At 40.2% G+C, this 12,592-nt stretch overlaps 1 protein-coding gene across 1 annotated transcript in view; it reads left to right on the top strand.

The window, feature by feature from the left end:
* Positions 1-12,592, top strand: part of LOC137635530 (kelch domain-containing protein 10-like) — a 68,740-nt gene that overhangs the window by 21,557 nt on the left and 34,591 nt on the right. Inside the window, exons 2-4 of the mRNA XM_068368010.1 lie at positions 1,278-1,423; positions 10,575-10,733; positions 10,874-10,954. Coding sequence (XP_068224111.1) covers positions 1,278-1,423; positions 10,575-10,733; positions 10,874-10,954 — 386 coding nt within the window. The remainder of the gene's footprint in view (positions 1-1,277; positions 1,424-10,574; positions 10,734-10,873; positions 10,955-12,592) is intronic.

The raw sequence follows: 12,592 nt of genomic DNA, 5'->3' as shown, positions 1-12,592 counted from the left end.
GCTGATGGGCACACCCGCAACCTGTATAGCGATCGCTGGCGAGTTTTTTTGTACAGTTTTTGTCTGTCGAGCAACAGAGTTGCAGCTATATATTCACCGGCTAAGTTAAATATTTAAAACTTCAAATTTGGTTCATATTTGAGTGTATGAAAATCCACGCCAATTAATACATGTTAAGGTCAAGGGCAGGAAATAAGCTGCCGAGTTGGAGGTCTGTGCTCTACTGAGTGCCACTCTTGTTGTGACCTGTGTAGCTACCTAGCCCCTTAAGGGGCAAGAAGCACCCTTGGGATGCAATGGCCGTTCCATTATTTGTTGGATTGGACGTTGATGTGGGTGAGCTTCCATGGTGAGCAACTATTCAATACAAGTCAGTTATAGAAATATCTCTCATATTCTTCTTACAAGGGGAAGGAAAGGTAGAATGTAGGACACGTTGTGCCTAATCATCCGAGGCTGTAGCTTCTTCCTCATCCATCTGTCAGCAGACAGAAACCTAGCCTAGCCAATGAGAATTTATTCTTAAGTGTTTGGAAGTGGTAGGAATCAACACTCCTGCTCATCTATTAGGACCGAGTGTATTGACATCCCTGGATTTTAAACCAGTCTATGTGGTTATAGGGGCTTCCTCTTCCCTAAGGATAAGTCAAGGATAAGTCTCCTATTAAAGTAAAAGTTGTGTATTCATGTTGTAAACAAACCTAGGTCCTTCAAGTTTCACTTACTGTCTCAACCACCTTGCAAGCCCCAGGTGGAGGTCAGAATGGCTATTCGGCGCACTGGCTGGTGGTGGGTGGCTTCCCTGCCATCCGCCAATAACTACCATCTCTCCATAAATTTTGACAGCTGAGTTCCAGCCAAACTGAAAACTTTCCTATTAAAGGACTCAGGTTTTTATAATTAGGTAAAGCACAATTTGCTTTTAAAAAAAATTCCCTTTTATATATATGAAAATTACAAATTACTCTGAAATTTGGCATGATTGGTTTTATTTAAATTTGGTATAAATAGAACTATGAATACTGTACTATTACTGTACAATGTTTTTTTTTTTATAGCTAAGATACACAAGTTTGTCTAGCTATATTAAAGAGAAAAAGGGAACAACAATTGTTTGCAGATTGTCAACAAATGTTGGTGTGTGCCCAGCCCAATGAATATTAAGGTCTGACTGTATTAGTTTACTATATTGAAAATATTATCGGTACTGTTGTTAATTTCATAGATGCATTTATGTTGAGAGAAATAAGCTTGTTCAAGATATATGTCTGTTTCAGGGACACCATTGCCCATGCCCAGGAGTGGCCATCGCATCGTGTGCTATGGCATGTCCTTCTACTCGTTTGGAGGATACAATCCCAAAATACCTACAGATGAATATTTAGATGACACGTGGCAGAGAACCCATCCGTTATTTCAAGAGGTGAGGTTTTATTTCTCTGAATTATAGAGTAAGGGTCGATGCAGGAATCAAACACTAGTAAGAAATTGCAGATATAGTATCTTTTAGTGTTTTTGCTACTTATACGTACAGAAGTTCCTCAGCTTACAAACTTAATAGGTTCCAAGAAGCTGTTTGTAAGTCCAATTTTGTTACATTTTGGCCTATGGCAGGCCTAACCTGATTCCCATGCCTATGATTTCCAGCTACAAAAGTCAACAAATAGTCAGGCCTCATATGAAATAGATATCAGGTTATTACATATGTCACTTTTCTTACTGTATTGAATTATATAATATTGTTTTATGACAGTATACTGTATCTTTATCATATCATTGTTATTTTCTGTTGGATTTGCTTTTGTATCTATGAATGTTTGTAAGATGAGGACCTTGTGTAATTAGTGATTGAAATTTTTGTGTGAAAAACCATTAGTTCTGGTGCGAATACAAACCGCTCATCCTTTAAAGATGAAATAATTTGAGTACATCTGGAATGGCTATTCATGTAGGTAACAAAAGATCAGTTTGGCGTTGCTACTTGACTGAGTGAACCCCCTTTAAACTTTAGCCGGTTAGGGAAATGATGTTTTCTCTTACACAGCTGTTGTCCCTTAGTGAGAGTATTATCTCAGTGAAGCTGGAAATTCGGTCTTTAAGATTTCATAACGAGGTGTCGGTAGTTACAGTTGGGTGGCGGGGAAGTCCCCCTCAAATACCAGCTCACTGAGTAACCCCTTTTGACCTTCGCCTTGGAATTGCTGGGTGGATGATGCAGGAAGTTGAGTTATAAGACTCGTGTTTGTATAGTTGGGAGAAATACAAATTTCTTAAGCCTAAAATAGATAAAGTAAGTTACAGTAATACTGTAAATGAAAATACAGGAATTCAGTTTGGTGGTGAGAACACAATGTATACTGTACTGTAATTTGTTTAGTTTGTTTATAAAAGAAAATGCGTATTGTGCGAATCGTGCATTCTTATGGAAAAGAAAACCTAGGAAGTATGAGGAAAGTATCCTTCTTGCCCAGATGATCTTGTACAAGGTATACTATTGGCCAGTAGAGGAGTCACAACCAATCAGAGCCCACTAATCAGTATCCTGGTGCTGATTTGTTGTCGGACCACGCGATCACTCTCAAGTATTCCAATTTGCTTTTATGCATACATATGCAACATCACTTTGTATCTTTTTCGGTGATGTGATGAGTTTTTTAAATATTTGTTAAAATTTTGGATTGCTTTCAATTCCTACGATGCCAGCCAAACATTCTGCATCTTTAAAAACTTCTGGCAGTGAACCCAAGTATCTAAGAATGATGCTTACTATAGAAGAGATGAAAATCCCTGACGTGCTTAAGGAAAGGAGAAGCTACTTGGACACAGGCTACCATTTAGAGCATCACTGGATCCACCATTTGCTATATGAAGAAGGATCAAAAGAACATTAGGAAGACGGCAGATTTCACTTTTAACAAGAAAGCAAAAAGGATGGTAACTTCCTGCAGTAAGACCATTGCAAGGATTGTGTTTATGTATCTTCAGCGATGTGTGTTCTGTATTTGTAAGGAAGTATCTACAGTAAAAAGCAAAGCTTAAAAAGTGTTTAAGAGTGTTGGGAGGGTGCATAAAAGCTTTATAACAATAAATATTTGAAAAGTTATAGAAATAATGTAATGGAAAAGAATGTAAAGTAGATTTCTGTCTATATTTCGCCATTTTTCAGCTATTGCACGGTCCGTCGAATGATACATCTGTAATAGCCGAGGAATGACCCTAATTTGTCTTTATCTGAACGGGCTTTGCTGATTGACCATGTTAGTTTGAGTTATGCATATTTCATTGTTAGAAATTTGTGTTAAGTCAATGTATTTAAATGGAGCATTATTACTGCTGGGAGGGTGGGCTGTGGCACCCTAGCAGTACCAGCTGAACTCAGTTGAATCCCTTGTTAGGCTGCGAGGAACGTAGAGAGTAGAGGTCCCCTTTTTTGTTTTGTTTCATTTGTTGATGTCGGCTACCCCCCAAAATTGGGGGAAGTGCCTTGGTATATGTATGTATGTATGTATGTATTACCGCTGCCAACGAAGTTGGTAAGAGGTTATGTTTTTACCCCTGTTTGTATGTGTGTTTGTTTGTGAACATCATCCTGGCCACAGTTTTAATCGTCATGAAACTTGCAGGGATTAACTGTTGGGTAAAAAGCTGGAAAAGGTTAAATTTGGAAGGTCAAGGTCATGGTCAAACAAAATGTCCAATTCACGTAATCAGCCATAAGTTTGGACATTGTTGCCACAGAGACTTCAGACTCTGTTCATATTTGTATGAAAATTCACGCCGATTAATACATGTTAAGGTCAAAGGTCGAGAAATAACCTGCCCCTCTAGTTTTGTTATTCAGTATGAAATAGCTTACAGTCAGCCCTCAATTTTTGCGTGGATTAGGTAACGAAGACCACCACAAAGCCACAAAGATTGGAAAACTGCTTGATATTGGTGCCTTAGGGCCAGGGAACTTGTAGTTCCCCTAACCAACTAACCATTGCCTACGAACTATTGACTAATATCATAACATACTATATTGTTTTCACATATTCCACTAAGTGTACTGTAGGTTCTATTTCAGTAGTTGTACAATGAAGCAGTGTCCATCCTTTATTTAATAAACTCAAGATGTCTCAATAACACTACATGAACCACCTGTAAAGTTTAATTCTGTTTTCTTCACAATCCCAAATCTTTCAATTTTAACTATACAATTCTTTTTTCTCTTTCCCCTCATTGGGGTGCAGATGTTATGGTCAATATGAAGAGCTGGGATTCATAAACGAATGTCTCTTATTTTTTACTGCAGGATCTGTTAAAAAGTATCTAACCCATTCCTCCCAGGCAAGGGAGAGGAGAGATGATATGTACAGTATTCAAACTCATTTCTTATGGCTTCAAATACATGCGGACAATATATCCCATACAAGAATATAGCTTTATTCTTGGTACGTAATGTCAGGATGCCTGAAAACCTTAAATCAATCTATCAATCTTGGTACGTAACCAACCTAACATCTGTGGTATCCCTATTCACTGACCATGAGGATGTTAGCATGAGTCCCTTTGCTCCTGTACAGAACCAGTGGCCCAGACAATTCTCAGGAAAATTAAACCTGCCAGTAATTTGGTTCATAGAGACTTCCTTCCTTTAAGGGTGATGGTCTGTATTTGTGTAGGAACAAATCACAACTTTTAAAAGTAATTTACATTTTTCCTATCAAACCTGAATCTTTTAAGTTTCACTTCCTACCTCAATCATACCGAAAGTCCCAGGTCCAAAGGTCACAAATGCTAGTCTTGCAGATTGGCAGGTGAGCTGGGCTTCCTTACCACTTGTCAGTAATTATAATTACTGCAGGATCTCATTAAATTTAAACAGCTGTTTCAACTTTGCTAAAGTCATACTCCTTTGTTCTGGTACAAATACAAACCTTCATCCTTGACATAAAAAACTCTACTCTGAAGATCAAAGCCAGCCAAGAATAGCTGCAGTCACCCCTAATGAAGTGGCTTACTAACTCCTACTCAATGAAAAGCTGAATGATAAAGAAAGGAGATACTTATAATGAAAATGAAGATGAACATGGAATGAGCTATGTCTCAAAGGAGCCAGGATTTCCTACCATTTACCATGCAAGAACTTAATATGGCAATGAAATTTCTTAAATTTAGGAAGGCAGCCGGGTTAAATGGAATTACAGTCGAGATGATCGTACACTTTGGTGAGAGGATAAAAGAAGGGCTCCTTGTACTGTTCAATGAATGTGTATTAACCTATCAAACATCAAAGATATTAAGAAGAACCAAAGTTGTAGCTTTGCTAAAACCAGATGAACACCCTTTGTCTCGCGAATGTTAGAGACCAATGTAACTATGCATCACGTAAATTTTATGAATGCATGATAATGGCTCAAATATCTCCAAAGGTTGGAGGAAAACCATCCCCTGACCAAACAGGCTTCCGACCAGGCCAATCATGCTGCAGTCAGGTTCTGAACTTAATTCGGTACATCAAGGATGAATTTGCATACAATACAGTACTGTCAACCACCGGACAATACTTATAAAAGTCGCCAAAACAGTTGAAGATGCCAACAATATAAGAGCCTAGAGTCACTCCTTGTAAATTGATGATTCTCTGTAGAAATGGACAACAAAAAAACCAAGTGGAGGACCCAAAACAATGGTCTCCTGCAGGGGTCTCTACTGGCTCCCATTCAATGTAATATATATACAAATGACCCACCAGAGTTTCAGGATATACAAAGATTCATATACGCAGATGACCTGCGTATTGCCACATAATCATATGCTTTGAAGAAATAGAAGAGAGGCTATCAAGAGCTTTATCATCTCTCTCAGTATACAGTACTATAAAAAATGGCACCTCAATGAAAACTGCAAAACGCAGGTGTGTGCATTCCCCCTCAATAAACACAAAGTTAACTGTAATCTAAAGATCATATGGAAAAATAAAGAATTAGATATTCACTCACATCCAATATATCTAGGTGTTACTCTTGACAGAATTCTTAACTTTAAAGAACACATAGACACAGTAAAGAAAAACTTTCAACAAGGAATGACCTGCTTAGCAAATTAACCAACACCAGCTGGGGAGCAGATCCAAAAACCCTTAAGCAAACAGTTCTAGTAGTCTGCTATTCTACTGCAGAATATTGTTCACCAGTGTAAGAAAGATCGTGCCATGCAAAGAAAGTGAATCCAGAGCTTAACAGAGCCTGCTGAATAATCACTGGCACACTAAAGGTAATGCTCATACCATTTCTTTATAGACTGGCCAGTATTGCACCTCCTCAAATTCAACAAGATGCTACCAAAAATGAAAGGGTCAAACAGAGGAATGACACAAGGCATCCATTTCATGGACTTCGGGCAACAAGATGGCGACTAAAATCAAGAAAAAGCTTCATGATTGTGGAGGGTCCTGAACATTTAAATCATGCTTGCCTACAGATTGATAAAGTGGAGGGAGAGTGACTTTAATTCAACCAATGCACCCCCTCCTAACCTTGCCAAACATCTACCTTGTGGAACATCCCTTAACAGAAATAAGTGGACCACCTTAAATAGAGCAAGATTCAAGGTCAGGAAAACAGGAGATAGACTTACAGAAGTGGTGATATGTCACCAATGCCGATTGCCCCTGTGGTGAATCGACCCAGACCATGGTCCACATTTTCTGATGCTGCCCACTGGGACCTGGATGATTTGATGTAGAACTACAGGAAGCAAATGGCCGAGCCATACATTGGATACATGAGTGGTGCGATAAGACATGATGATGATGATCAATCATGCAACTCGCCAACACGCTCTCCGCCAAGAAGCATCCTGCTCAAAAGTACATCACCCAGAAGCACATGAAGTATCCCAGATACACATCGCCTAGACGCGCATGGGCCAGATGCTCATCACCCAAGCGCGCATCACCTAGACGTGCTTCTCTAATGTGCGATGATGATACATACGAGTCTTTCTGTGGGTTCTTCGCCGAAGGCAACGAAAAACCCCCCTTCCCATGAGGCTACCATTGGCCTCATGCTAATTAAGGTCTTTGTCAATTATCAGTTGTTGCCAGTCAAGTTTGACACTACCTCTCGCTAATCCTCTCCTCAAAGGGTGAGGAAGGAAGAAGCAGACCAACAGATGTCAAGGAGTCTCCGGACCCTCGAGTCCCGAGGGACCCTAGAACTAGTGCAACTGCTATTCTGCTCTGCCTCAGTCTACTCACAAGAAAGAGTAGCCAGAAACCTATTTGAACTTGGACCCCTCCTGAGACTCACCGGTTGCAGTAGCGGAGAGGGATGACCCCGATTTTGACGACAAACAAATCTAATGGCACCTTTCTTCAACTGCCCACCCATAAGGCACCTGATACGAAGGAAGGCGAGTCAGGTTCGACCTTCTTACAGGTACAGTATTGAACTATATTTGGACAGTCATTGGTCTGGGAGACCCACCTTGCTCTACTCCCAAGGAGAGGAAAGCCACAATCCATCGGCCCAGTAGAGCACCTCGGGCACCAGACCTCACCTAGAGCTTCCCTGGTCAATCCTGCCTTTGGAAGTGGTAGACAAGGTAGACACATAGGTTTCTGTAAGGAAGGATTCCTTAATGGCAGGAAGATCTTACCGTATGATTCCTCTCGCTTTCTCACGGTAGAGGAAATACTACACCACGCAGGTGGCTTCTCCTTCCTCCTTACCTCTTCTTCCCGCAGTGGCTGCGTCGACCCCAATTTTCGTAGCCAACTGTCTAGCTTCTCATCCCATCACTTTTACTTTCACTTGGGCTTCGAGCATGGAGAGCACAGTGATGGCTATTCTTCAGCTGCTTCCTGGATCAAGCACTTGTCAGGCATGGTAGACTACTTAGCCACCAGTCAGGAATTGTCCGACACAGATAAGAGAAAGGCTCTCAACAACATCGTCCGGATGGGAGTTAGAGTCATGGAGTTCCTGACTCACCAAGCTGCCCACCAGTGGGTGATCTGGGTCCTGAAGAGGCACAATGCTGTAGCCTTCAATTCCATCGACAGATTGGCCGAAAGGAGATTTTGGATCTCAGGAATGCCCCTACTAAATAGACCTGCTCTGTTTTCAAAAGAGGCAGTTGAGGCGGTTACAAAGAATTGGAGGAAAGCCAGCCAAGACTGAGTGTTACACAGGGCTGTGTCCTTCCAACAACCCCAGTCTGCCTCCACTTCTGGTTAAGCAAGAGCTTCGATGCCAATGAGAAGTGATTCTTGGCCCGCTCCATCCATTTTGAAGTAGGGCACGAACCAACCCTTTCCAAATCGACAGGCTGAAGGGTGAGGCCAATGCAGAGGAAATGGATGAGGAGGGCAACCCCAATGGGGAGCCAATTCTTCCATGATGCCACCTATGGGAGGATGCCTGCAAACCAAATAGAGGAGGTAGTTGCATCATGGTGTAGAGAGATGGGCGGTAGATGTCCTTCAATCCGGATATGTCCTCCCGTTCATTAGCGCTTCCCCTTCCCTAATTCCACTATTGTACAAGCTACGTCATTATCCTATCGCCAGGGATCAACACGGGCAGAAGTCCTGGCCATGCTGGAGAAGGGCGCTCTCCAAGAGGTCGACGACGCCTCCCCAGGCTTCTTAAATCAGCTCTTTCTTGTCAAGGAGGATTCTGGAGGCTGGAGACTAGTCGACCTGTCAGCCCTGAACGAGTTTCTGCTACGAACTTTGTTCAAAAAGAGCTTGAGTAGGAGTGAACAAATGACAAATTTGGAGGTAATTCATGTTTTCTCTAACAGTGCAAACTTGAGTCCTTTATTAGTATTATTACTACTAGCTAAGCTCCAACCCTTGTTGGAAAAGCAGGTTGCTATAAGCCCAAGGGCTCCAACAGGGAAAATTAGCCCAGAAAGGAAAGGAAATAAGGAAATACATAAACTATATAAATAATGAACAATTAAATTAAATTAAGATCAGTAACAACATTAAAACAGGCCTTTCATATATAAATTTTAAAAAGAATTGTCAGACTGTTCAACATAAAAACATTTGCTGCAAGTTAGAACTTTTTCTCATACTTTCCCAACATCACTAACCCTACTTAAAAAGTTCCAGTTGCAATCAAAGTGACTACTTTCTGCGCAAGCAGGAGGCTGAGAATTTCCTCACTCCCAGTCAGTAACTACCAATCATCTGTTTATACTTCGTCATAAAAATAATTGCCGAGTATTCCAGCTTCGCTGTTGTCTCGCCTATGTAAAGGACTGGTTTGTATAGTTAGGAAAAATAAACATTATCTCCAAATTTGTCATATTAAAGCACTAGTGTTTATACTCAGTAGTTAGGAAAAATAATAATTATTTTTTTTTTATATTTAATTGAATAATTTTCAGAAAATTAAGTCAGGTTACTATTGTTCCATTTATATTGGTGTTATAAGACGTTCACTTGATGAGGTTTCAAGTTTCTAAGCATTCTAAATTTTGAAATTGGATTCCGAGATAGAAGAATGTGGGAGTCAGTAGTATGATAATGAAACCTATTATATCTATGCTCGCTTAACCCTTTAACGACCAAATATCCCAAGCGGAATCTTTTAAACAGTTTATGCTTGTATGCCCATCTTCCTCCTCACTGATCAAGAGTATAGGGTATTGATTTCGACATCGAGACTGGATACAAGGCAGACTTGAGTTAGCCACACCTTGGCTATAGTCCTTAGTTACTATATTCAATTTTTTTTAGCGAGGCAGATTTGCACCGACTCGCAGCGGGTGCCCTTTTAGCTCGGAAAAGTTTCCTGATCGCTGATTGGTTGGACAAGATAATTCTAACCAATCAGCAATCAGAAAACTTTTCAGAGCTAAAAGGGCACTGCTGCGAGTTGGTGCAAATGCGCCTCATTAAAAGAAATTGACTATAGATGTCACCTTAGTGGGTGAAAGGCATAAGCCTTTTTATAGGAGGAAAGCGAGAAGTTTTTAGGTGCCGATAGAAATATTAAATGTCACTAAAATTCAGTTTTTAAATGACTCGGTTTGTTGCTTTATATTCTTCTTATCCCCAAGAATAGCTGATTAATTAGTATTGAACAGTGTAATATTTGGGGGTTGTGTTTAAAGACATTCATTAGACAGTACAGTTTACCTTTTATTCTATAGCATAACATATTATTATTATTATTATTATTATCATTATTATTATTATTATTAATACTAACTAAGCTACAACCCTAGTTGGAAAAGCAAGATGCTATGAGCCCAAGGGCTCCATCAGGGGAAAATGGCTGAGTGAGGAAAGGCAATAAGGAAATAAATAAACGACATAAGAAGTAATGAACAATTAAGATAAGATATTTTCAAAACATTAATATCATTAAAACAGATATTTCATTTATAAACTATAAAAAGACTTATATCAGCCTGTCCAACATAAAAACATTTACTGCACGTCTAGACTTTTGAAGTTCTACCGATTCAACTACCCCATTAGGAATATCATTCCACAACTTGGTCACAGCTGGAATAAAACTTCTAGAGTACTGTACAGTATACCCTCTATACAACAATTTTTATTTCAGTTATGGAGATTTAACATTGTCAGCAGTACATGGACAAGAATCGAAGGCACTGGAGGCATGCCAGAGGAACTGGCTTCACATTCTGCTGTGCAACTAGGTCCCAATATGCTCGTCTTTGGTGGAACAGCTATGCCCTTTGGAGATTCATCCTCAGACTCTGTAGGTTTTTTTTCTTTCTTTATACTGTATTGTCTTTAATGTATTTGTTCATTTTTGTGTTACAGTATTTGTGTTTTATACTTGTGTACATATTTTTAGTCTATGTTTATGCAGAATATTTTTCATTTTTTATTTTCCAGTTGTATATTTGCCATTTACCAACTGGAAAATGGCAGAAAGTGGTGACTTACGGAAACAAACCTGAACCCATGTATGGCCAGGTATAGTATCTTTATTTTTTCTAGAATGTATTTAAAGGGAAAGTACGTACCACATAACTAGGATAATTTGCATTTGTTCCTACATGAAGACAAACTCTCGTTCTTTACATAGAAGATAACAGTGCAAGCTGAAACACAGCCATAAAACTTGTAACGAGGAAGGGTAGCGAGTGGTGGAATAAGGAAGTGAAGATGGAGATGGACAAGAAAAAAAGGGCTTTTGAAGAATGGCTTCAGAGTAATAGTATGGAAAGTATGAAAGATATAGCGAGAAAAATGTATAAGAAAAACTTTAGTAAGGTAGCTGACTGGAGGTGGGGTCAGGGATTGGGTCGTTCGTATGAGGCAAGTAAGTTTTCTTACTCAAATGCAAACCATTCGCTCAACTATGGATATATTGTTCTGGTTTGCTGGAAAACTAGCCATAAACTTTTTACACTAGGTAATCCCTTCTTGGTTATAGCAACCACCCCACTCTCACACTCATCTAGACTGTACAGTACATCCACTTTTGATCTTAGCGCACTAGAGTGCAGAATGCTGTCTATCTTTTCCATTAACCCTCACAGTAACTGGCTATAAAATTGGCTTTTGAGGACTTATCAAAAAATAGGTTTGTCTTGGCATCACTGGGCTCTCTTGTAGCACATTCAAGTTAGCACAGGAGACGGATCCTCACTCCGATTGTCCGGGGTGCAGACGACTCGTATGCCTTCAGGCATCTTCTTGCGCAGAGTGTCAGGAGTGGCCATCCTCCTATTGGTTGAAGAAGTCCCAACTTCTTACTCCGGCGTCTCCCACCCCCTGCGGACTCTGCTTGTTCGGTCTCCTCCTGAAGATGAACAAATAAGAATAAAGATCATTTGACCCACAGACAACCCTCTTGTTTGGCGGTCCCTATTGCTTCCCTAGTGAAAAGGTAGCGCACACCAGTGGAGGAGTCTCTTGCTTGATACCATGCATCAGCTGTGGCCTTCCTTGGACTTTCAGGTACCCCATCCAAGGGTCAACTGTTGGAGGTACTGAACTTGGTGGCACAGGGGGAGTAAACTTCTGCTTCCGCTGGGGTTGGCCACAGCCTTCCCTCTCAGAGCCCCGGAGTGGTGTCCCTCCAGAGTGTCTTGTGCCCCGAGTTCGTCCACCTAAGGAATTGTTGGCTGGGTCTCTCCAGAGTCCCAACAGGCGTGCAGTCCTTTGGGGTGAGCATTTGTTAATGTGTTTTGTAAAGTTAAGTAGTAATGTTTTCTGCCATTTGTTAATGTTTTTGGCCATTTGCCCTCCTTCCCTGCGCCAGTTTTGCTTTTAGACATCGCCTCACTCGAAAGGTAAGGTTCCACATTTTCGTATAATTTTTTATTTATTTTTGCATTTTGTTCTAATACCAACTTCATTTACAGATATTAACAGTTAGATTAGGTACTGTATATTGAATGATTCAATTGTTATTTGGCTCCATTTCATTCTGGTTTTACCTTTATTATAAAATTTAATGTAGTGTTTTCGTAGAGCTTGGAACAAATTAGGCGATTCACATGTAAAACGGGACTCATCATAAGAAAAAATAATTTTACGAAAGCCACTCCGGAACTAATTAATTTCGTATCCTGAGGTATTACTGTATTGGGACACGACCCATAT

Source organism: Palaemon carinicauda, unplaced genomic scaffold (assembly GCF_036898095.1).
Source record: "Palaemon carinicauda isolate YSFRI2023 unplaced genomic scaffold, ASM3689809v2 scaffold137, whole genome shotgun sequence".
NCBI lineage: Eukaryota > Metazoa > Arthropoda > Malacostraca > Decapoda > Palaemonidae > Palaemon > Palaemon carinicauda.
This window is presented reverse-complemented; position numbering and strand designations above follow the sequence as displayed.